Source organism: Osmerus eperlanus, unplaced genomic scaffold, assembly GCF_963692335.1.
Source record: "Osmerus eperlanus unplaced genomic scaffold, fOsmEpe2.1 SCAFFOLD_53, whole genome shotgun sequence".
Taxonomy (NCBI): domain Eukaryota; kingdom Metazoa; phylum Chordata; class Actinopteri; order Osmeriformes; family Osmeridae; genus Osmerus; species Osmerus eperlanus.
In genome coordinates this window covers 118459-144769 of record NW_026911394.1, presented here as the reverse complement: position 1 = coordinate 144769, position 26311 = coordinate 118459, and the positions used below count along the sequence as shown (strand labels likewise).

The 26311-nt window shown below is 45.5% G+C and overlaps 4 protein-coding genes across 4 annotated transcripts in view; 3 read left to right on the top strand and 1 right to left on the bottom strand.

The window, feature by feature from the left end:
• Positions 1 to 26311, top strand: part of cnpy3 (canopy FGF signaling regulator 3) — a 103523-nt gene that overhangs the window by 14246 nt on the left and 62966 nt on the right. The gene's annotated exons all lie outside the window — the stretch shown is intronic.
• Positions 1182 to 3741, top strand: LOC134016016 (sialoadhesin-like; the record flags this gene model as incomplete). The annotated part of the gene is made up of 3 exons (XM_062455453.1): positions 1182 to 1455; positions 1540 to 1785; positions 3686 to 3741. Coding segments are annotated over 3 exons (576 nt in total), but the record flags the coding sequence as incomplete, so codon positions are not given.
• On the top strand, positions 7962 to 19262 carry LOC134016028 (uncharacterized). The gene is made up of 3 exons (XM_062455462.1): positions 7962 to 8056; positions 12877 to 12931; positions 15404 to 19262. The coding sequence occupies exons 2-3, from the start codon at positions 12921 to 12923 to the stop codon at positions 18906 to 18908; spliced, it is 3516 nt and encodes a 1171-aa protein (XP_062311446.1). The 5' UTR covers positions 7962 to 8056; positions 12877 to 12920; the 3' UTR covers positions 18909 to 19262.
• The window catches only part of sema4f (sema domain, immunoglobulin domain (Ig), transmembrane domain (TM) and short cytoplasmic domain, (semaphorin) 4F), an 18527-nt gene continuing 15024 nt past the window's right edge, over positions 22809 to 26311 (bottom strand). Inside the window, exons 8-14 of the mRNA XM_062455459.1 lie at positions 26260 to 26311; positions 25966 to 26107; positions 25335 to 25554; positions 24630 to 24739; positions 23808 to 23959; positions 23321 to 23559; positions 22809 to 23171 (exon numbers count right to left, since the gene is read on the bottom strand). The exon at positions 26260 to 26311 is cut by the window's right edge and continues 127 nt beyond it. Of these exons, the coding sequence (XP_062311443.1) occupies positions 22957 to 23171; positions 23321 to 23559; positions 23808 to 23959; positions 24630 to 24739; positions 25335 to 25554; positions 25966 to 26107; positions 26260 to 26311 (1130 nt within the window). The 3' untranslated portion in view covers positions 22809 to 22956. The remainder of the gene's footprint in view (positions 23172 to 23320; positions 23560 to 23807; positions 23960 to 24629; positions 24740 to 25334; positions 25555 to 25965; positions 26108 to 26259) is intronic.

Here is a 26311-nt window from a genome sequence, read left to right as displayed (position 1 = left end):
CTCCCCTCTCTTTACCTCCCTCCCTCTCCCTCCTCCCCTCTCTTTACCTCCCTCCCTCTCCTTCCCTCCTCTTCTTGAGACAGCAGGATGTGTTCAGCAGGGTGCAGGATGTGCTGCTCAACATTAGGGTCTGTTTCCGACTGTGTGCGTTTGTGGTAGCGTGTGTATGTGTGTGTGTATCTCATAATATCATCAGCCCCCCTGCTGGTTAGTCAGTGTGTGTGTGTGTGTGTGTGTGTGTGTGTGTGTGTGTGTGTGTGTGTGTGTATGAGTGTGTGTGTGTATGAGTGTGTGTGTGTATGAGTGTGTGTATATCATGGTATCCGCCCCCCTGCAGTCAGTCAGCAGCCAGACAGGATGGAGTTCACACCACTCTGCTTCATGCTCTGTGTCTGCTGTTCCATCCTCTCACCTCTCTGCTGCTGTGAGTACTGTTCCACTGTTCTATCCTGGTTCTTCTGTTCTATCCTGGTTCTACTGTTCTATCCTGGTTCTACTGTTCTATCCTGGTTCTAATGTTCTATCCTGGTTCTAATGTTCTACTGTTCCATCCTCTCACCTTTCTGCTGCTGTGAGTACTGTTCTACTGTTCTATCCTGGTTCTACTGTTCTATCCTGGTTCTAATGTTCTATCCTGGTTCTAATGTTCTACTGTTCCATCCTCTCACCTTTCTGCTGCTGTGAGTACTGTTCTACTGTTCTATCCTGGTTCTAATGTTCTATCCTGGTTCTAATGTTCTACTGTTCCATCCTCTCACCTTTCTGCTGCTGTGAGTACTGTTCTACTGTTCTATCCTGGTTCTACTGTTCTATCCTGGTTCTAATTTTCTATCCTGGTTCTAATGTTCTACTGTTCCATCCTCTCACCTTTCTGCTGCTGTGAGTACTGTTCTACTGTTCTATCCTGGTTCTACTGTTCTATCCTGGTTCTAATGTTCTATCCTGGTTCTACTGTTCTACTGTTCCATCCTCTCACCTCTCTGCTGCTGTGAGTACTGTTCTACTGTTCTATCCTGGTTCTACTGTTCTATCCTGGTTTTACGGTTCTATCCTCACAGCTCTTTGCTTAGCTTACAGAGCATGTTTCTCAATTCAGGTTGAAAGTTGTTTCTGATGTGAAGTACAGTTGACAGCTGTGATCTCCTCTCTCTCTGTGTTGCCTGTGCTCTCCTGCATCTCTCTCTCCTGCAGTCTCTCTGAGGGTCAGTCCCAGCAGATCTCAATTCTTCAAGTTAGAGACTGTCTCCCTGAGCTGTGAGGATCAGGGGAGCTCTGCTGGAGGGAGGGTGAGGAGGAACACCACAGCAGGAAGGTCTACAGAGTGTGGAGCACGCTGGGGGAAGCAAACAGGCTCCTCCTGCATCATCATTGGTGTGATCCCATCAGACAGTGGAGTGTACTGGTGTGAGTCTGAATCAGGAGAACACAGCCATGCTGCCAACATCACAGTACATGGTACGTTCACATGGTCTGAATAAACCACTGTTGTTTCATAGGATTCTCTGGAAAGATCATTTGAATCTGTCTCCTCTGTTGTAGATGGAGCTGTGATCCTGGAGAGTCCTGTCCTCCCTGTGAACCAGGGACAAGCTGTGACTCTACGCTGTAGATACCAGACACCTCCCTCTGACCTCACAGCTGCCTTCTACAAGGATGGATCTCTGGTCAGGACTGAGGCTGCAGAAGAGATGACCATCCCTGCTGTGTCTACATCTGATGCAGGGTTGTACAGGTGCAGCAACTCTGAGCTGGGAGGATCTCCAGAGAGCTGGCTGGCTGTGAGAGGTGAGACTTTCTTTTAAATATGATTTCACTGGATGAATGTTTGAAACTGTTAGCTGAATAATAATGAGATTATCATTTAGATAAATTTCTTTTTTAGTTTAGCTTGTCTTGGGAGTAATCAGTTCCAAAGACCACAATGTTACAAGTACATCTGATGATTTATATTTCCTTCTTCAAGTCCCCCCTCCCTCCCCCTCCCCCCCTCCCTCCTCCCCCTCCCTCCCTGTGCTGGTCTCTCTGCTGGTGGCTGGTCTCTCTGTCTCTCTGGTCTCTGTGCTGGTTCTGCTCCTCTGGAAGAGACGTAAAGGTGAGACTCCCTGTTAATTCACTGTGTTTACATATATAGTCATTTAATAACACTTGTTCACAGTATTCTCTGCTGTGTGTGTGTTTGTGTATGTGGTATGTGTGTGTGGTGTGTATGTGTGTGTGTGTGTGTGTGTATGTGTGTGTGTGTGTGGGTGTGTGTGGGTGGGTGTGTGTGGGTGTGTGTGTGGGTGTGTGTGTGATGTGTGTTTACGCTGGTGTTTGTGTTCCTCCAGGTCGTGGTGAGGTAGACTCAGACAGAATACAGAACCCAGCAGGAGGAGAGAGAGAGAGCGGTAGAGAGAGGTAGACACACAGGAGGAGAGAGAGGGGTAGAGAGAGCTAGACACAAACAGGAGAGAGAGAAATAGAGAGAGGTAGACACACAGGAGAGAGAGATAAAGAGAGGTAGACACACAAAGGAGAGAGAGAGGTAGAGAGAGGTAGACACACACAGGAGAGAGAGGGGTAGAGAGAGGTAGACACACACAGGAGAGAGACAGGTAGAGAGGTAGACACACAAGAGGAGAGAGAGGTAGAGAGAGAGCTAAATAGACAGAGAGATGTATCTGACCAGTGTCGATGTTCCTCAGAGAGACAGAGAGATGTATCTGACCAGTGTCGATGTTCCTCAGAGAGACAGAGAGATGTATCTGACCAGTGTCGATGTTCCTCAGAGAGACAGAGAGATGTATCTGACCAGTGTCGATGTTCCTCAGAGAGACAGAGAGATGTATCTGACCAGTGTCTATGTTCCTCAGAGAGACAGAGAGATGTATCTGACCAGTGTCGATGTTCCTCAGAGAGACAGAGAGATGTATCTGACCAGTGTCGATGTTCCTCAGAGAAACAGAGAGATGTATCTGACTAGTGTCGATGTTCCGCAGAGAAACAGAGAGATGTATCTGACCAGTGTCGATGTTCCTCAGAGAGACAGAGAGATGTATCTGACCAGTGTTGATGTTCCTCAGAGAGACAGAGATGTATCTGACCAGTGTCGATGTTCCTCAGAGAAACAGAGAGATGTATCTGACCAGTGTCGATGTTCCTCAGAGAAACAGAGAGATGTATCTGACCAGTGTCGATGTTCCTCAGAGGGACAGAGAGATGTATCTGACTAGTGTTGATTTTCCTCAGAGAGAAAGAGAGATGTATCTGACCAGTGTCGATGTTCCTCAGAGAGACCCCCTCCAGCAGCAGAGCCTGTCTACTCAGCAGTGGGGACAGACACAGGTGAGACACACACACAAACACACACATACACACACACACACACTCACACACAAACACACACATGTATACACACATACACAAACACATCATACACACACATACATCTTCTGTCCTGTGTCAGGTCCAGCAGGAACCAGTAGTTACGTGACCTACTCTATCATCAACCTCAGACACCACACACCACAGAAGAAGAGAGGTGGGTGGGGCTTACAGACCAGGGGCATTGTGGGAATTAGGAGGAAGATTTCTGATCTACTGGAGGTGTGGATACATGTATGCAGATAGTTTTATGTAGTGTGTCTATGTGTGTATGTGTGTGTGTGTCTCTGTGTGTCTATATGTGTGTGTGTGTGTGTTCCAGAGAAGCCCCTCCCCCCAGAGCCTGATGTCATCTACTCCTCAGTGAGACCAGGCTGAGCTGTAGGTACCAAACTGAACCCCCCCTCTGGACCAGCACCCCCCCCCCCCCATCCTCTGTACCAGTATGACCAATCAGAACTCTTAGCTAAAAAGTTGCACTTGCTAGGCTGAGGTTCCGGGATCGAGGAGAAGGATGAGATGTTGCACATGCACATAACAACACAATACGCACACACACACACACGAATGCACATAGCAACAGATACACAAACACAAACACACACATGAATGCACATAGCAACAGATACACACACACACACACACACACATGAACAGCAACACACCACAGACACACACACCTCTCAGTACATGTTTTCAAAGAGTTTTCCATACGTGGTTTACCACCCTCTCTACTTCTCAGCCTCTGTCTACAGGGCCCCCAATCTGTGCCCCTCACCTTTCAAACCTCTAAGACCATCTTCTTGAGAACAGAGGGTGTACTGATCAGAAGCAGGGTTATTTCTAGATGAGAAAGAATGCTCTCGTTTAGCTGTGGTAGACCGCTCTCTCTGTCCTAGCAGTCTGCTTGCATGCAACCTGCTCTTTACCGCAAGGCAGAGGTTGGAACTGACGTACAAAGTAGCTCATCGAAACTCTGCCGTTTGACCAGACACTTGAACAAACTCTTTGTAGCTGTCTGTTTGAGGTGAAGCGCTGTGTTTCTGCTGGTCAGAACTGTGGGGAAGAGCCTCTCTACTTGTCAACTCACAGACACACCAGCCAGTAAGATTACATCTAACAGCCAATTCAAGGATGGACTTTCTAACTGCAACTGTGACCTGAACAGCTTCCAGCTGTATGGACCCAGACGTGTGTTGTCATTGTGGCTGTTGTTGTTTACAGACTAGTAAACATGTCACTGATGAAGAGGCCTGTTGTTGTTTACAGACTAGTAAACATGTCACTGATGAAGAGGCCTGTTGTTGTTTACAGACTAGTAAACATGTCACTGATGAAGAGGCCTGTTGTTGTTTACAGACTAGTAAACATGTCACTGATGAAGAGGCCTGTTGTTGTTTACAGACTAGTAAACATGTCACTGATGAAGAGGCCTGTTGTTGTTTACAGACTAGTAAACATGTCACTGATGAAGAGGCCTGTTGGAGACTGTACCTGTAATAACTTTAACCCGTCTTGTGTTGTTGATTTAGTATCAGCTTATTTTGCCTGGTCATGTTTTCCTGCTTGTTTGCTTTCTGTAGCATCACCTGTAGAGTGGTGATCTAATAAAAGGTCTTGCTGTGAAGAAGCTTGTGTGTAGTTCCTGTTTCAGACACTAGGTGGCAGCTGCCTGTTGTCATAGAGACCAACTGATAACTCAGTAAAACATTTTATAACAACATGCAGTTAGTTAGTCCAGTCATGTTCTCTGACCCAGGTACATACAGGATCTGACCCCGGTACATACAGGATCTGACCCAGGTACATACAGGATCTGACCCAGGTAGATACAGGATCTGACCCAGGTAGATACAGGATCTGACCCAGGTAGATACAGGATCTGACCCAGGTAGGAGATAAGTAAGGCTGGGTGTCACCCTGCCCCCACCTCTCATATGCTAAAATCTGGAGTTGCTGGACGGAGTCTCTACTTGATGGCTCTCACACCTCACTGTGTACAACTGTAATTCCATTGGAATTGGTATAATTTGATTAATGTTAGTACAGTGTTCAGTTTACCCATCTTCCTTTAAACATAGCAGAATAGTTTAGGTTGTTTGGCAAATATTAAACCCCCTACACCTCTGCCCAAGTTTGACCAATGTATTAAAAAACACTATTTTACAGCAGTTATCAGTAAACGCTGTACAACTAGATTCACACAGAGGCCAGGCTAAGCGTGAATGTGGGGCTAGCCCCTCTCTCACAATGCACATGTACATTGTACATGTGAAAATATGAACACGCATGCTCAGAATGCTAGTGTGACTAAGTAAAGTAAGAAGCTCCGTGCCACCTTTCTCTTCAAGTGAGCCCTCAGACTTGGTGAGCGAAAGGTAGAGAGAGCTAGACACACACAGGAGGAAAGAGAGGTAGAGAGAGGTAGACACACACAGGAGAGAGAGAGGTAGACACACACAGGAGAGAGAGAGGTAGAGAGAGCTAGACACACACACAGGATGAAAGAGAGTTAGACACACACAGGAGAGAGAGAGGTAGAGAGAGCTAGACACACACACAGGATGAAAGAGAGTTAGACACACACAGGAGAGAGAGAGGTAGAGAGAGGTAGACACACACAGGAGAGAGAGAGGTAGAGAGAGGTAGACACACACAGGAGAGAGAGAGGTAGAGACACACAGGAGAGAGAGAGGTAGAGAGAGGTAGACACACACAGGAGAGAGAGGTAGAGAGAGGTAGACACACAGGAGCCTTGGTGAGTGAAAGCTTATTTTAACGTCCTGCCTTTGGTGGTGCTGGTTGGTGCATTGGTCATATTTTTGGGCTGGATCGATTGATATAGATGGTGACGAGTGTCAGTGCTTATCTACTAAGGTTGTTGTCATAGAATGGATCTGTATCCCTAAAAAGTTGTCTTTCCGCTTCGTTGTGGCCTTCAGTGGTGTTGAGCTCATGGCTGTTCCCTTATGGCCCTGTAGGCACATTGGTTCTGAGCTTGGTTGCATTTCTAATTTAGGTTTGTAAATATGACAGTGGTAATTTTACATGTGTGTGAGAGAGAAGGAGAGCAATTACACAAGAAGGTCTCTGTCTCTCTCTCTCTCTCTCTCCAGTATGTGTACTACAACCACGATGTTTGTTGATGTGTTAAGGGACTACTTAATTACAAGAGGACGGTAATCAAATACAATTTTACTTGTAGATATTGAATTGCCATTTGTACAAGCAATGTCACTGTCACAATGTAATGAGTGCTTTTGTGTGTCGTATTAATTAAAGTATACATCAGCATATCTGTACAGTGGCTAAGCTGGAAACATCAGCAGTCTGGCTGCTCACCACAAGTTAGGAAGGTTCCCAAAAGAAAGAAGTGATTCCAGTTTCTGACCATGTTTCCTCATTCTACTGCTACTTTTGATAATCATCTTTTAAGTTTTCTTACATTTCAAATACTACATAACATATGTTTAGTTGTTCAGGTTACACAAGGTAACACTAAGGAGGTGTCGATGCCACTTCTAAATCGCTTAGGATAAGAGCTTCTGATTAATGAAGAACATTTGTTACCAAGGTAACTAAGCATGCTACATAAGTAGACAGAAACACCAGATTTTATACATTTCTGCAGATTCATCATGTTTCTCACAAAGTTCAAATATAAACCACTGAATCCACTGGTACAACCAGCAAATACACTGAGACTAGTCTGCTCTGAACATGACACATCCATAACAAATACCTTGGGGACATTTCTAACAATTACTACTAATCTCAAAATCACAAAAACATGATAAAGTGACAGCACACCATATGCAAACAGTGGTACATAAATATGTTATCTGCTTTTTTTAAGTACACAATATCCATATTTCCTACTTTGTGTAAAAAAATCAATTACAAAATCTGACCAAGAAAAAATCTAGTGAACTTTTGGCAAGTGAAGCAGATGGTTAAATTTTGAGTTGATATCTGAACTGACCAGTTTAACATAGGCAATGTAATGAGTGCTTTTGTGTGTCGTATTAATTAAAGTATACATCAGCATATCTGTACAGTGGCTAAGCTGGAAACATCAGCAGTCTGGCTGCTCACCACAAGTTAGGAAGGTTCCCAAAAGAAAGAAGTGATTCCAGTTTCTGACCATGTTTCCTCATTCTACTGCTACTTTTGATAATCATCTTTTAAGTTTTCTTACATTTCAAATACTACATAACATATGTTTAGTTGTTCAGGTTACACAAGGTAACACTAAGGAGTTGTCGATGCCACTTCTAAATCGCTTAGGATAAGAGCTTCTGATTAATGGAAACAATGTGAAATGTAATGTCATGCAAAACAATACATGATTCACTGTAATGGACTGCTGTTGAATCAAGCTGCCTATGCCAGTCATCACTTTTACTTCATTTTCAAAATATATAAGAATGGCACCTGTATCATTGACTCTTCTGAGTGTGAAAGGTTGTTTGCATTGTTTAGGTGATCTTTCTCAGAAATCACCTGACTAGGAGGGAAGGAGAGAGGAGGGGACAAAATGGGCGTATCTCTGAACTCTATAAAACTGAGAACTTGTCTCTCCCCATCTTTACTTGTCTCTCTTTCTGACAGAGAATCACAGCCTTCATTATTAAACTCTTTCTCTGACAATTCAAACCACGGTGAAGACGTTTCTTATTGATCCATCTTCCAGGTAGGTTGAGATCTACTTTTACACACACAAAAACATTAATTAGCATTGGATATCTGTCATGGACTCAATGTGCAGCAAATAGCTGTTTATTTACAGTAGGAAGTAACAAGAAAACATTTAGGAAAATGTTAACATCTAGATATTTATAAAATGTTAATGTGACCAAATCAGTTTGGATTTCAGACTTTGGACTGTATTACCCGAACTGTGTGTGTGTGCGTATAATGTGTGCGCAAGTTTGAAGTATTGCGTGTAATTCTGGACAGTGCCGGTCCGAGCACATTTGGCGCCCTAAGCAAGATTTATCACCAGCACCCCCTCCCACACACACACACACAGTTTTATATTCGAGACTCAACAAACATTCATATTCGTACCTTCCCTGTCATATTTAGGGACCGGGGTAAAAGAGTAGACAGCCTGAATGCCTAAAAACCTAGCAGACATTTGAATACACACGGTTTTCTGTGTTTCTTCAATATCTTTGTCAAAATCCACCATACAAACTTCAAACTTGTTGAACATTCTTCTACTACTAGCTGACCAAGTTGTCCAACCTTCGGTTTGGTGATACAGTTTGTTATTGATTAACCAATAAATAGAAAATAAATAAATAGAAAATAAATCAATGTAAACACTTTTGACACAACTTTTCAGTGTTTCCTCAACATCTTTGATTTAAGGCTTTAATAATGTGCCATAATAATGTAATTTTGAGTTAAAATGTCTTAATTTGGGGGTATTCCAAATAAACATTGATTATAAACGATTATAAACGGTTAATATGACTGCGATTAAATCAGCATATACTTCTGCCACGGGGTGCCACTCCTCCTGCCACCCTCTTGCCACCCCATGAATATTTTTCTAAATCCGCCTATGTCGCCTATAGGAAGGACCGGCATTGATTCTGGATAAAACATTGACTGTAAATTACATTGACAGCGTTACAGCTCCTCCAAAGTGAAGCCAAAACATCTTTATCGCCCCCTGGTGGCTGGCTGCAGTATAGGTTATAAGTCCTGCCCTTGTTAGTGAATGGGACATGAGCCAAACAAAAAAGTTCTTGAGTGCATGTTTTTTCCAAAGATGGTTTCTGTAATTTTAGGTCGTTTTTATCACGCTGATGTCTGTTCAAGTGCTCATCAGTTTGTTTTTAATTTGTTATTTGACGATATTAAAAGTGGTTAGCGAGTGCTTGTGATTGGGTCAGGCCAGTGAATGAGTGAGACCTCGATACCGTGGCTCCACCACACATCACTACTGCACAGACTCTGGCTCCAAATGACATCACCAGGGCAAAATGGCTTCATTCTTGTACAGTTGGAGGAAGCCTGAGACCTGTCGTCCATTCTTTTGACAGTCTATGGCTGTTTATCAATCCACGTTTTCTCCGTTCTTGTGTTCTTGCAAACTCGTTTTACGTCATATTTCATTGCCCAACTATGGTTCCAATCCAAAGAACACAAGTCACCAAGAATGCCAAAAATACCCGGAAATGTTCTTGATCCGCCCCTTTTATCGAGGATGCATCGGATGGTGACTTGGCCAGTGAGAACCATAGAGTTAATATAACTAGAGGAAGCAACTTTTGTCTTCCAAGATGGCGTCCCCATTCATTTCTATTAAAAGTGCTCAGTGGCGCAGTGAGGCAAGCGAGAGTACGAAACTGGACCGCGCCATCTTTCCACTTCCGACTCTTCCGGTCTAGCTTTAAACAGTGGCTCTTTTTTTCCCTAGCTCCGAGACCTCGTGCACGCTTGCAACTAGCTGTACACGTCATACTTTGCGACAACCAGTCGCGAGCATAGATTTATATGGTTGCGAGCGTGTGCGCTAAGGCATTGCAGTGGCAGAATGGGGTACCAGTCCGATAAGAATCAGAGACATGATGCAAACTTTACGGAAATGTATGCTTTTTTAGAAATATATAGGGCTATTCTAGATGGAACTCATCACATATGTAGTTTTTTTTCTTTGTGATTTGAGTATGATTTCCAACGCATTGTATTGGATTAAATAAACTGTTAACATGAACACTTAGCTCCGTCGTTGTTCTCGCCAGGCAAAGAAAGCTTAATAGTTATTTTTGTAACAGAAATCTTCCATAATGCAGACTTACCATAGCTTACTGTCAACTTTATATTCAAACGAAATGCCACGAAAATCACACTGCCTTCAATTTAACATCAGTGTAGAAATGTGGCCTGTGTTTTATATGTTCAACCTACAAAACCCTAACCCAAACGCCTATTAATGGATATAACGTGATCTAACAAGACTTGGTAATAATGTAATAAATTGAGAAGTGTGTCTAAAATATAATCTACTTTATTGAACGTGCCTTTGAAAGGGGCATATTAACAGAACTATATACAAGACGTTTCCATCAGATATAAGTGGGGGTGAAACATAGAGTCACTGAGGACCTTCCTTGTCCCACAAAAGCAGTCTGGCTTTGACACGATCAAAAAAAGAATAATGAGTGTGTTTAACAAAAGCTTCTGAAGGCAAGACTAATATTATTTAAATATATATATCATTTCCTATTGTGGTTATCAGTTAAAGTACTATTAATCTTCGTCTTTGCTCCAGATAGACATGTCAACAATCTATGCTCACGCTTAACATCATATAATATTTGCCATCATGTCATGAACGTTTTTACGAAAAATCAAATCTATTTTAAGATAACGGGAATAAGCTATATTAACAACATTTCATGTATGTGTGACAACCATTTGCTAAACTTGCTACAACAGGGCAGGCAACTCAAGCCATTTCTTTCAGCTCCAGGTAAATCGGCTATCGGCTAGTGATGTGTCGTTCGTGAACGATTCGTTCATTTTGAACGAATCCTTACAAGGACTCGGGAGTAACGAGTCCTCTCAAAGAGTAATTCGTTAATTTTCTCGTGGCCGCGCATCGGGACTGTTGCATAGGCTCGTCCAAGTAAACAGAAATGATTCGTTCGTTTCCCGACTCGGTCTTTCTACGAGTCTTTGGATAATTTTTCACGTGACCCGCATTGTATTTTTTAGTAGAGGAAACAGTTTCCTCATTCCCTTTCGCGTGGCCGCTGTTTTAGTAAGACGTGAATGATATTCGCTCAAGTCATCATACTGACTGGTTTTGTTATTTTCACTTTACATTTCCACTTACAGTTTAGTGCAGTGTAATTGTTTGCCGTGATAATTAAATGCTAGTGTGATAATAAATGACCAAATCATACAAACTGTCATGATACATTATTTTAATGCAGGAATTTATTTTAAAATAGTATTTGCTGGTGCACATGTCATGCACTAACTTACATGAGAATATGATACGTGTTTGCAGTGGACTGATAGCCCCACCCCCCGTTGAAATGAATGAATGACTCGAAAAAAGATTTGTTAATTTTACTGAACGAGAATCAAAGAACCGAATCAGTAAAATGATCCGAACTTCCCATCACTACTATCGGCCAATGTGAACTTTTGTGCTCGTGCCCTGTTAGTATCTGCGAGCACATTTGCAGGCAACTTTTATTGGCGTAAGCAAATAAATGGGGTGCTAGTTTACCCATTTCGGATTGGTTTCAAACTTAGCAAAAACCAGGAAAAATTCTTCTATGAAAAAGCTAGTAGTATGAGCCAGGTTCGAGAATCGAACAAAAATTATTGGGGGAAATAGTTTTGTAAATGTTGACTGGAGTTAATAGAATAAAAACGACCGGAAGAGTCGGAAGTCAAACACAAAATGCAATACCACCTACATCCACCGGGGCCGTTGCTTCAAGCCGAGGGGCGAGGGGTGGGGGCTTGGTGAGAACGCACATGATTTCCCAGAAGTCATTGCAAGATGTCAGGAGAGGGGGACAAACTTCATAACTTTAAGTTTTTACTATTCATATTTCAGCTAAACGGTACGTGAAAATCAGCATCTGAATTTAAATGGGACGAAAAATGGGCAGTGTAGTCGCTGAAAATGTGCTTATTTTATTGATGAAATGGCTAATTTGTAAATTTGCTCCGACTTTTCGATAACCCAGCTAGCGAGTCCAGGGTATTGCGCAATAGCCAAGAAAACCTGCATCTTAATTAATTTTCCGCCCTTGCGGTCTTGCAAGATCGGTCTCGCAAGGACGCTTGGCAAGAATGTTCTTCTCAAGAACGCAAGTACGTTCTTAGCGTTCTTCGGATTGATAAACAGTCTATGTTCAAGACCTACACACAAAGTGGGTGGTACAAAATGGTCTGGTACCAGCTAGGGGTGTAACGATACACTCAGCTCACGATACAATACGTATCACAATTTTTTTTTTATGAAACCGAAATTCAATGAACAGATTTATTTCCAAAACATTAAACATTTTCAATAGTTTTCTTTGTTGTACATACAATTTAGTAAACTCAGTTCAAGCGATTTCTGTAAATGCAGTGAATGCACACATGACGCAGGTGCAGAGTAGGTCGCGTGCTCGTAGCTCAACCAATAGGATCAAACGGACGTCGTATTGTAAAAATATTGCCATAACTCTACGATACATATTGTTAAATTTTTGTATTGCGATATATTGTTACACCCCTAGTACCAGCACATGTGAGGAATCCACGCGCCACACTGCTGCACATGTTTAAAAAACAATTTTGATATGTGTGGATGTTAAATCTTCTTTGTCTTTCTAGCACGTCTATGACATCATTTTGTTCCTTTAAACACTATAAATGGTTATTTAAAAAAATCAGCAATACAAAATGTTTCACTTATTTCAGCCCTGAGACTTCTTCAGAAAATCTACCAGACCTTCATTCTGAATTAATATTCTCTCACCACAGAACGTGTCCAGAGAACGTCTTCAGATGGAACCACAGAACTCATCATGACCAGCCAGTGCGTATCACTTCAACATTACCCAACCCTGACTACAGTGATAGACTGCTCTACCACATTACCCAGCCCTGTACAACATTACCCAACCCTGACTACACTGATAGACTGCTCTACCACATTACCCAACCCTCTACAACATTACCCAACCCTCTACAACATTACCCAACCTTGACTACAGTGATAGAATGCTCTACCACATTACCCAGCCCTCTACAACATTACCCAACCCTGACTACACTGATAGACTGCTCTACCACATTACCCAACCCTCTACAACATTACCCAACCCTGACTACAGTGATAGACTGCTCTACCACATTACCCAACCCTCTACAACATTACCCAACCTTGACTACAGTGATAGACTGCTCTACCACATTACCCAGCCCTCTACAACATTACCCAACCCTGACTACACTGATAGACTGCTCTACCACATTACCCAACCCTCTACAACATTACCCAACCCTCTACAACATTACCCAACCCTGACTACAGTGATAGACTGCTCTACCACATTACCCAGCCCTCTACCACATTACCCAACCCTGACTACAGTGATAGACTGCTCTACCACATTACCCAGCCCTCTACAACATTACCCAAGCCTGACTACACTGATAGACTGCTCTACCACATTACCCAACCCTCTACAACATTACCCAAACCTCTACAACATTACCCAACCTTGACTACAGTGATAGACTGCTCTGCCACATTACCCAGCCCTCTACAACATTACCCAACCCTGACTACACTGATAGACTGCTCTACCACATTACCCAACCCTCTACAACATTACCCAACGCTCTACAACATTACCCAACCCTGACTACAGTGATAGACTGCTCTACCACATTACCCATCCCTCTACAACATTACCCAACCCTGACTACAGTGATAGACTGCTCGACCACATTACCCAACCCTCTACCACATTACCCAACCCTCTACCACATTACCCAACCCTGACTACAGTGATAGACTGCTCTACCACATTACCCAACCCTCTACCACATTACCCAACCCTGACTACAGTGATAGACTGCTCTACCACATTACCCAGCCCTCTACCACATTACCCAACCCTGACTACAGTGATAGACTGCTCTACCACATTACCCAACCCTCTACAACATTACCCAACCCTCTACCACATTACCCAACCCTCTACAACATTACCCAACCCTGACTACACTGATAGACCGCTCTACCACATTACCCAACTCTCTACCACATTATCCAACCCTGACTACAGTGATAGACTGCTCTACCACATAACCCAGCCCTCTACAACATTACCCAACCCTGACTACAGTGATAGACTGCTCTACCACATTACCCAGCCCTCTACAACATTACCCAACCCTGACTACAGTGATAGACTGCTCTACCACATTACCCAGCCCTCTACAACATTACCCAACCCTCTACAACATTACCCAACCTTGACTACAGTGATAGACTGCTCTACAACATTACCCAGCAATCTACAACATTACCCAACCCTCTACAACATTACCCAACCCTCTACAACATTACCCAACCCTGACTACAGTGATAGACTGCTCTACCACATTACCCAGCCCTCTACCACATTACCCAACCCTGACTACAGTGATAGACTGCTCTACCACATTACCCAACCCTCTACCACATTACCCAACCCTCTACAACATTACCCAACCTTGACTACAGTGATAGACTGCTCTACCACATTACCCAACCCTGACTACAGTGATAGACTGCTCTACCACATTACCCAGCCCTCTACAACATTACCCAACCCTCTACAACATTACCCAAACTCTACAACATTACCCAACCTTGACTACAGGGATAGACTGCTCTACAACATTACCCAACCCTCTACAACATTACCCAACCCTCTACAACATTACCCAACCTTGACTACAGTGATAGACTGCTCTACCACATTACCCAACCCTGACTACAGTGATAGACTGCTCTACAACATTACCCAGCCCTCTACAACATTACCCAACCCTCTACAACATTACCCAACCCTCTACAACATTACCCAACCCTCTACAACATTACCCAGCCCTTTACAACATTACCCAACCCTCTACAACATTACCCAACCCTGACTACAGTGATAGACTGCTCTACAACATTACCCAGCCCTCTACAACATTACCCAACCCTCTACAACATTACCCAACCCTCTACAACATTACCCAACCATGATGACAGTGATAGGCTGCTCTACAACATTATCCAACCCTGACTACTTAGGCTGCTCTACAACATTACCCAACCCTGACTACAGTGATAGCCTATCACTGATAGGCATCATTTTAAAGTTTGTAATATTTCACACAAGATACCCATTTTTTGAGTTGTATTCACCTCAATATTATCCTTGAGAAGACTGAAGTGAAATCAAAGTTCAAGACATCTTGAAAAGCAAAATGCATGACCGTAATCTCTGTCCACTTTTTGTTAAAGGATTAAATATGCACCATCAAAGTTCCAAGACATCATTTCTAGAAGCTTCCAGATCCACCCAGGACCTCCTGCTCGGTATCAGCTGGTGAAGAAAGAGAGTCTGGATGGAGAGAGAGAGGGAGAGTCTAGACTCAGAAGATGGACCTTTGGAGAAAGAGATCCCAGTAAGGTTAATAAAACCATCCTGCTGGTGGGAGGGACAGGAACAGGGAAGTCAACCATGATCAACGCTCTGGTCAACTATGTCATGGGAGTAGAGATGGAGGACAAGGTCTGGTTTGAGATCGTAGAAGAGGGAGGAAGAAGTCAGTCTGAGAGTCAAACATCAGAGGTGACCGTGTACCAGATCTGTGGGTTTGAGGAGGGTAGAGTTCCCTTCTCTCTCACCATCATCGACACCCCGGGGTACGACAGTACAGGGGAGTCTCAGAACACAACACAAACAGTTGCCAAAAAAATTCAAGACTTAGTCATGTTGAATGAAGAAATTAATGCAGTGGCCTTAGTGGTGCATGCAGATTTGAATCGACAGCAGAATATTTTTCATTCAGTTTTGGATTTTTTTGGAAAAGACATGGGGAACAACATAGTGTTCCTCATCACTCACTCAGATGGGATGTCAGCACCTAGTGTCCTGCAGGCTATTCAAGATGCTAACATCAAGTGTCGCAAAAATGACAGCAACCAACCAGTTCATTTCCAGTTCAACAACTCCCAGAATAAGATCATAACAGATGACATTGAGTTTGGATATGAGTGTGCATGGAAGCTCACAATGAGAGGAATTAAGGGTTTTCTTAATGTCATGGAAAATGCTGTATCGCAAAAATTACAAATGAACACAAAGATTTTGAGAGAGAAAAAACTCAAAGACATCATTTCTAGAAGCTCCCAGATCCACTCAGGACCTCCTGCTCGGTATCAGCTGAAGACACAGAAAGAGAGTCTGGATGGAGAGAGAGAGGGAGAGTCTAGACTCAGAAGATGGACCTTTGGAGAGAGAGATCACAGTAAGGATAATAAAACCATCCTGCTGGTGGGAGAGACAGGAACAGGGAAGTCAACCATGATCAACGCTCTGGTCAACTATGTCATGGGAGTAGAGATGGAGGACAAGGTCTGGTTTGAGATCGTAGAAGAGGGAGGAAGAAGTCAGTCTGAGAGTCAAACATCAGAGGTGACCGTGTACCAGATCTGTGGGTTTGAGGAGGGTAGAGTTCCCTTCTCTCTGACCATCATCGACACCCCGGGGTACGAAATCCAAAATAACATAGCTATAGTTGTCAAACTTCTTAACTTATTCAAACATGGCGCAATTCAACAAATTGATGCAGTAGGTTTGTTGATTAAGTCAAGTACAAACTGTGTGAATGCCAAGCAGAAGAACATATTTGAAGATGTGTCTCTTGCTGAAGACATGGAGAAGAACATAGTGTTCCTCATGACTCACTCTGATGGAATGCCACCTACCGACGCCCTGCAGGCTATTGAAGATGCTGACATCAAATGTGCCAAAGATAAGAATGGAAAACCAGTTCACTTCCTGTTCAACAACCACCAGAATAAGGTAATCACTGAAGAAACTGACAGGGTCTATGAGTTTGCATGGAATGTCTCGGAGAAAGGAATTGAGGGATTCTTCACATTCTTGAAACATGCTAAACCCCAAAGATTACAAATGACCGTAAATGTTTGGAAGGACAGAAAATTCAAAGGCAATATTTCTCAAAGCAAGTGTCACCCAGGACCTCCTGCTCGATATCAGCTGGTGACTAAGAGAGAGAGTCTGGATGGAGAGAGAGAGGGAGAGTCTAGACTCAGAAGATGGACCTTTGGAGAGAGAGATCACAGTAAGGATAATAAAACCATCCTGCTGGTGGGACAGACAGGAACAGGGAAGTCAACCATGATCAACGCTCTGGTCAACTATGTCATGGGAGTAGAGTTTGATGATGAAGTATGGTTTGAGATTATACAAGAGGAAAAAATATGTCAAACTAAGAGTCAAACATCAACGGTGACCGTGTATGAGACCTTTGGGTTTGAAGGTCATAGAGTTCCTTATTCCCTCACCATCATCGACACTCCGGGGTTTGGAGACACAGAAGGAGTCCAGAAAGATGAAATCTTTGAGAAACTGCATGATTTGTTCAGATCTTGGAAAGGAATTCGTGAAATTGATGCAGTAGGTTTTTTGGTGAAGGCAGATACAAACCGTCTGGATGACAAACTAAGGTACGTGTTTGATGCAGTTGTATCTCTGTTTGGAAAAGACATGAAAAACAACATTGTGTTCCTCATCACTTACTCTGATGGAATGCAAGCTAACAATGCCCTCAAGGCTATTGAAAAAGCAAAGTTGAAGTGTGCCAAATGTGAAAATGGCAACCCGGTTAATTTCCTGTTTAACAACAACCAGACTGACATCCCCACAGAAAAAACTAAGGACACTCATAAGTTTTCATGGAGACAAACAATGAGTGGCATGGATGGACTCTTCAACTTCCTGAATAAAACAAAACCTCAGAAGTTGAGCATGACTGTTAATGTTATGACAGAGCGCATCAGGCTCAAGGCTTGCATCGGAAACTTAAAGGACAGACTGGAGCTGATTGATCTGAAGCAGACTGAGATTCAACAGAAAGAGAAAGCTTTTACGAAACACAAAGAAGAGATGGAGAGAGTTGAAGCTTTGTTTCAAGAGAAAAAAGATACTCTTGAGGGATGTAATCAAGCGATGCAGGAAAATCAGAACTTTGAATATGAAGTTCACGAGCCATACAAAGTCAGAGTCCCCATCGATGCCTTGTGGGACAACAAGGCTGTCACCTGCCTGGACTGTGAGGAGAACTGCCACTACCCAGGATGCACCTTGGCTATAAATCCTTCCTGGTGTGAAGTCTTGAAGAAAGATCATCAAGGTGTGCTGAGATGTACATCATGCACAGGAAAGTGTACCGTTGACAAACATGTCAAAGAAAAATGGAGTTATGTGAACAAGACCAAGAAGGTTAAGAAGAACGATCAGGAAAAAAAGACGACGTATGAAAACAACAAACAAAACAAGGCAGAGACTGAGAAGAAGATGAGAGATGTGGAAGAGACGAAAGACAACGAAGCAAATGCAGCCAACAAGGTGGAGCGTGAGTTGTCAGGACTTATGGCAGAGAAAGAGAACCTGGAGAGAGACAAGATCAGATGGGTGGAAGAGGCTTATCAACATGTGGTCAGACTAGAGGAGATCGCCCTCAATGCTGGTTCTCTGTTTGTTCTCATCCACCTGGACTTCCTGACAGAGAAGATGAAGGAGACAGGAGACCAGGAGAAGGTCCTGAAGCTGGAGGAGATGAAGACACGAGCTGGAGAAGGAAGAGAACAAGAAGTTACATACATGAGAGCTGGCTTAAAGAAAGTTGGTCAAGCAATCGTAAAAAATATTTGGGGTCAGAGTGGTGAAGATTCAGAATATACAAAGAGCAAAGAATCCAAAACTCAGAACAAGTAGAAAACCAGTATTGAATATTTTTGGGAACTGATTACATAATGAATACAGTATGCTTAGAAACAAGCATATGTGCACACACACATCTGTTTCTGGTTTTGGTGACAGATGTGTCACCTTACCTGCAAGTTCATTATATTGTGATACGTATCCAGTCTGTCTATAATCTAAACTATAGATAATTCTTTAATTCAAACATAATTTGTACATTTCTGTTTCGTATCTTTGATCTCCTTTAGAGTTGAATGTTTATCCATGAAATTTACAGAAAATATAAGCACAGTAAATTGCTCTACCTTAACAAACCTTGAACATCCATTTTCTTTATGTATTTTAATCATGCATGTTACAATGATCACTGTCGATAAATGTATTGCAATAAAATACCATTTGACCACAAGATGGCAACCTTGTTTTATCACTTCCTTGTCTTACCAAACCAGCCATGATTTAACCCAGGGGAACTGGTCCTTGTCCAGCACAACTCCCTGCTGGGACTGAGTGTGTTTGGGTTCAACTGAATGGAAGCAGAGGTGACTGGTGTGGTTAGAAACTGTTTGTAAGGTGGCTGTTGGTGTATCAAGAGAGTTGAAGGTCAAACTCAGGTAATCATTCAGAAACGCTTAACGCTTAGCCTGATACATCCTGTATATTCAGTACAGCAGCTCCGGTATGTTCAGTACAGCAGGTCAGGTATGTTCAGTACAGCAGGTCAGGTATGTTCAGTACAGCAGGTCAGGTATGTTCAGTACAGCAGGTCAGGTATGTTCAGTACAGCAGGTCAGGTATGTTCAGTACAGTAGGTCAGGTATGTTCAGTACAGCAGGTCAGGTATGTTCAGTACAGCAGGTCAGGTATGTTCAGTACAGCAGGTCAGGTATGTTCAGTACAGCAGGTCTGGTATGTTCAGTACAGTAGGTCAGGATTGTTCAGTACAGTAGGTCAGGTATGTTCAGTACAGCAGGTCAGGTATGTTCAGTACAGCAGGTCAGGTATGTTCAGTACAGTAGGTCAGGATTGTTCAGTACAGCAGGTCAGGTATGTTCAGTACGTCAGGTATGTTCAGTACAGCAGGTCAGGTATGTTCAGTACAGTAGGTCAGGATTGTTCAGTACAGCAGGTCAGGTATGTTCAGGACAGCAGGTCAGGTATGTTCAGTACGTCAGGTATGTTCAGTACAGCAGGTCAGGTATGTTCAGTACAGCAGGTCAGGATTTTTCAGTACAGTAGGTCAGGTGTGTTCAGTACAGTAGGTCAGGTATGTTCAGTACAGCAGGTCAGGATTCCTGTGATCATGGTCAGGGAATCAGACGTCCCAACACACAGATCAACTCCACAGGAGGTAGGTAGCTTTTTATTTACAGAAAGCACACACACACACACACTGTCAAACAAAAGCTCCATACATTTTAGGTATAAAAACAAAAACAAATGTCCAGGTTTGTCATCTTCATCATCATGGTCTTCATCAACATAAATTATAAAAAATAAAATCTCAGGATCCAACTTATTATCTGCACTGTACACCGTTGCCTTAGTTACGGTATTTTCAGTGAAGAGTGTCAAAAGTTACAAAGTCACAATGTCTGAGTTATAATCACAGAATTTTACTGAGTTTACATTAAATAGAGGGAGAGAGAGAGATGAAGAGAGAGATAGAGAGGAGGGAGAGATTATAGAGATGAAGAGAGAGAGAGGAGGGAGAGAGGAGGCAGAGATGATAGAGAGATGAAGAGAGAGAGGAGGGAGAGATGAGAGATGGAGACAATGTCAAGCAAAGAAGAAAAAGTCGAAATAGTAGAATCCACCTGTGTACCTTGTCATCTACAGAGAAGCTACATTCCAAACCATCCTCCAATCATTAGCGTAACCATGACGTCCCTCTGTGACTCAGAGAGAGCAGACATGAATGGACAAAGTGTTGCACGTCGCCCCTAGTGGTGGGTGGAGCACACTGCAACACAATAGCATCACACACGAGAAGCACATGTCCCAGGTACGGGTCCTACCAGGGTGACGGTGAGATCTGGGTGTGTCTGTACACCTGGACCCTTGGTGGACGGAAGGTAAGACATCTAAACATGTCAGGGTTCAGAAAAAGAGAGACAGCTTTTGTTTCCAGGTTCTGACATGTAGAGACACACAGTAACAGTCGACCACCATCCTCCTCCTGCAGCACAATACATGGAGGGGAAAGTAATCATCTTTCTTTCTTCATCTTTTTTCTCTTTTTCTAAAGTTCCTCTGGACTGCCCCCTCCTGCTCTCTTCCCTTCTTCCTCTTCTCCTGTCCTCCTTTCCTCCCTGACCCCTCCTCCTTCCCTTCCTCTTCCCCTCCGCCCTCCTCCTCTTTGGTGTCCAGGCCAGCCCAAGGTCAGATCAACACCTTGCTCTGTTCTACGTGCTCCTCACAGCAGCACCAAACCACGTGGCTGTCACCGTGGTTACGTGACTGCCATGGCGACCACAGGTCACAAGGTGCTGCAAAGTCACCCCATTGGGCGGCAGTGCTTGTCACTCAAAGCTGGGAACCAATGGGTTTGTCTCCCTGTGTGTTAAGCACAGCCCCTTCCTCCCATATCAGGAATGCTGAACACAGATTTACTTTTCTAAAACATTCAAGCGTTTGATTCACGTGTTTGATTCACATGTTTGACTCAGGTGTTTGACTCAGGTGTTTGACTCAGGTGTCGGGGTGTGTTTGCAGTGGCAGTGAAGCTGTGATGTGACAACAGCAAGAATCTCCCCGTCTCTCACAAATGTTCATAAGTCACTGTTACATCTTGACAGGGAGTTAGTCGGAATAAACTAAAATGTCATTCCTGTCAGTTTTCTAAGTTACAGTTGGTTTTTAAAAGTTAAAACACACAGTCCAATGTCCCGTCTGGGTGGACAAGCCTCTTGCTGGCTCCGAGAGCAAGACGGCTAAACGCTCTCTACTGACAACAGAGAGAGTGGCAGTTGGTCAGAATTTCACAATCAGGAGTTCAACTATCTGTTTCCTCTTTCAAAGCCTTGACTTCCTATCCTCTTGACTTCCTTTTTGACCTCAGCGACAGCCCAACTCATGGTCACTGTAGTCTTCTTCAGAGCTCAGTTGTAGATTTGTAGTTCATCAGGCCCTGGAGCTCCAGAGATAGAGGCTGGCGTTGGTCTAAGACCTGCCCAGGATGGGTGCAGTTCGTCTGGGCACAACTTGTCTCAAGAGCCCCTCTCCTCTTTTGAATCCATGGAGCTTTGATGGAGGTTGTGTGTATGAAAGAGATGGATGGACGGATGGATAGAGAGACAGAGAGAGACAGAGAGAGATTATGGCTTTTCTTTATCTACAGTCATACGGACAGTGTCTCAGAGTACACGGTATCTCCTGTATAAGGGCTCTCTCTCCTCTCATCCCTCTCTCACATGTTAAGGGAACCGCGTGTGCAGAGAAGGGCGCTCACGTACAGGCGCGTGCCTGTTCACACGTATGAACAGTCGTGTTAACGTGTCTCTGAACACGTGTGTAGCCTGTTTCTCTCATGCCTCTTTTGTTGTCACGACGACGTCCTCCTAAGTGTCATACGTGTGTCATGCGTGTGCCATGCGTGTGTCATATAGAACTCTCCTCACATGTAGCGAGAGGAGCCGGTGACTTGAACAACCCCGCTAGCTCCTCCTCCAATCCCCTCGTCATATCGCCAAGCCCCTCCCCCAGCCCCTCATCCTCCTCATCCCCCCCTCCCCCCTCCGGCCTCTCCCTCTCTCCCCCTCCTCCCTCTCTCCTGTCCTCCTCCTCCTCCCCCAGTTTGAGTCCTCCCGAAGCGTTCCAGTTGGCGTTGCCGTAACCGCCGTTGCCCAGGTTGCCGCCGCCGTTGTCGTGGTGATGGAGGAGGAGGTTACCCCCAAAGCTGCCGTGGTGACCACCGTTGCCGTGGCCGCCGCCCCCGATGGCGCCGTTCCGTTTCTCCGTTAACGGGAAGCCCTCGGACAGCAAGCTGGCGCTGCTGGGAGACTGGGGCGTGGCCGACGAGCCCAGCAGGTCCCGCCCCTTCTCCGAGGACAGGGAGGCGTCACCGTGGTGACCGTCGCCGCGTCGGCGGTGCGACAGGAAATAGAGCAGGAAGCAGCCGCTGAGCACGCCCACGCTGAAGCACAGGATGTACAGAGCCAGCAGGTGGCGCCCTGCAGACAGAGCCCTGGCTCCGCCCATACTGGGATCCTCCAGGCTCAGGTGATAGGCTGCTCTGGGACAGGGGGAGGAGCCTCTGCCGTCTGGTCCCGCCTCCTGGACAGGGAGAGGAGGAGAGAGGGAGAGGAGTCAGGGTAGAGAGAAATGGAGGAGAAAGAGGAGAGGGGGAGGAGAGAGAGAGATTGAGGGAGAGAGAGAGGAGCTGGAGGAGAGAAGAGAGAGTGTGGGCGTGGTCAGTAACCCACCTGGCAGATGCAGGTGTAGGTCCCCAGGCTCTCTGCAGTCACGGTAACCTCCAGGTGGGCGTGGTGGGGGGCGGGCGTGGCGGTGGGAGGGGTGTGTCCAGGAGCAGGGGCGGGGCTCCACCTGGACGCAGGGCAGCAGGAGGCGGAGCCCCAGGGAGACTCGCAGCTCCCTGAGGGGGGGGGAGCAGACCCCCTGGAGCTCCCCACACTCACCTGAACCCTGCTCCTCACCCGCAGCTCTGAGGGGCACAGGGCAGGGGAGGAGGGAGGGGGTGTGAGTGTGTATGACTGTGTGTGTTCCTCACCCAGAGAGGCTGGAGGTACAGTGTGTGTGTGTGTGTGTGTTCCTCACCCAGAGAGGCTGGAGGTACAGTGTGTGTGTGTGTGTGTTCCTCACCCAGAGAGGCTGGAGGTACAGTGTGTGTGTGTGTGTGTGTTCCTCACCCAGAGAGGCTGGAGGTACAGTGTGTGTGTGTGTGTTCCTCACCCAGAGAGGCTGGAGGTACAGGCCATCTCCTTGCTCCTCCACACACACCCCAGGGAGCGGGCGCGGGCACACACCTCACAGCTGGGGTACAGCCTGCACCCCTCCGCCCCCACGCGCGCCAGGGAGAGAGGGGTGCCCACCAGCACGTCCCCCTGGGGGAGGGGGGGGTGAGGAGAGGGGTAAGAACACAGATATACAGTTCACTTGAATAGTTATGTAGAGGGAGAGGGAGAGGGAGAGAGACACAGAGAAAGAGAGAGAGACACAGAGAAAGAGAGAGAGAGAGGGAGAGAGACAGAGAAAGAGAGGGAGAGAGACACAGAGAAAGAGAGAGGGAGAGAAACACAGAGAAAGAGAGGGAGAGAGACACAGAGAAAGAGAGAGAGGGAGAGAGACACAGAGAAAGAGAGAGAGAGAGGGAGAGAGACACAGAGAAAGAGAGGGAGAGAGACACAGAGAAAGAGAGAGAGAGAGGGAGAGAGACACAGAGAAAGAGAGAGAGAGAGGGAGAGAGACACAGAGAAAGAGAGAGAGAGAGACACAGAGAAAGAGAGAGACACAGAGAAAGAGAGAGAGGGAGAGAGACACAGAGAAAGAGAGGGAGGGAGAGGGAGAGAGACACAGAGAAAGAGAGAGAGAGAGGGAGAGAGACACAGAGAAAGAGAGAGAGAGAGAGACACAGAGAAAGAGAGAGAGAGAGACACAGAGAAAGAGAGAGAGGGAGAGAGACACAGAGAAAGAGAGGGAGGGAGAGGGAGAGAGACACAGAGAAAGAGAGAGAGAGAGGGAGAGAGACACAGAGAAAGAGAGAGAAGATGCTACCTTGTGTAGCAGCATGTTGTTCACAGGTTCCTGAGCGGAGAACAGCGGGATCTCCTGCAGCAGAGTGGTGTTCTGTCCGACCACTGACACCCTGTGCAGCTCTCCTCGGTCTGACACACACACACACACACGTACACACACACACACATGTACACACACACATACACACGTACACACATACACACATGTACACACACACATACACACGTACACACATACACACATGTACACACACACATACACACATGTACACACACACACACGTACACATACACACATGTACACACACACATACACACGTACACACATACACACATGTACACACATACACACATGTACACACACACACACACAAACACCTCATGAGAAACATTATTTAGTATTTCCATTTTTCTTTTAATCTCCCTCCCTCCTCCCTCACCCCTCCCTCCTCCCTCACCCCTCCCTCCTCCCTCCCTCCTCCCTCACCCCTCCCTCACCCCTCCCTCCTCCTCACCCCTCCCTCCTCCCTCACCCCTCCCTCCTCCTCACCCCTCCCTCCTCCCTCACCCCTCCCTCCTCCTCACCCCTCCCTCCTCCTCACCCCTCCCTCCTCCCTCACCCCCTCCCTCCTCCTCACCCCTCCCTCCTCCTCACCCCTCCCTCCTCCTCACCCCTCCCTCCTCCCTCACCCCTCCCTCCTCCTCACCCCTCCCTCCTCCTCACCCGTCCCCAGATGGAGCACTGCTGCGTTGCTCCCGTCTCCCTGGGCGACGGTCGGCCTGGTGACGGCCAGCTTGGTGTATGTAATTCCCCTCCGGACCAGCAGGGGCGCTGCCACCACACTGTTCTCCATCAGGGGGTGGTCCCTCACGAAGGTCAGGACCTTGTCTGGAAGCTTCAGGGACGACTCGAAACCCTCAGCCCTCAGAGCAGCATTCAGACACTGGGGGAGGAGGGGGGAGGAGAGGAGGAGGGGGGAGGAGAGGGAGGAGGGGGGAGGAGAGGGAGGAGGGGGAGGAGAGGGAGGAGGGGGGAGGAGGAGAGGGAGAGGGAGGAGAGGGAGGAGAGGGGAGGAGAGGGAGGAGAGGGGAGGAGAGGGAGGAGAGGAGGGGCCAGACAGACAGAGGTTTTTTGTCCAAAAAAAAATTTCAACCTTTCGAAACGTTGTTTTCACGTACAACACGGCACAAAAAAGTTACAGTTTTTTCAAAATGTAAAAAAAGGAGTAAAAGTTAAAAAAAATTGTGAAGTAAAGTACTGACACCAGAAAACCCCAGAACAGTAACAGTACTTGTATTTGTACTTGGTTACTTCCCATCTCTGGTGATATGTACTAATCAGGTGTACTAGTTACCTGTCCTGGTCTGGGTACTGGGACTGGTTCTGGATTGATCCAGTTCTCGCAGGTCTTTCTCAGCTCTTTAAAAGGTCCGTCTATCACCTTGGTGATATCAGAGAGGCTGAAGACACACACCGCCGACAGTTCCTCTGGCTCCCTGCGCACACACACACACACACACACACACACACACACACACACACACGGTGAGGGAGTGAGAACAAGAAGTTCATGTTTTGTACATGTTAATAAAGATGCTAATTAATTTTGTGTGTGCATGTGTGTATGTGTGTGTGCATGTGCGCTCACCACTGCGAGGTGAACAGGCCGTAGAAGTGTGTGGATGCTGGGTCTCCAGGGG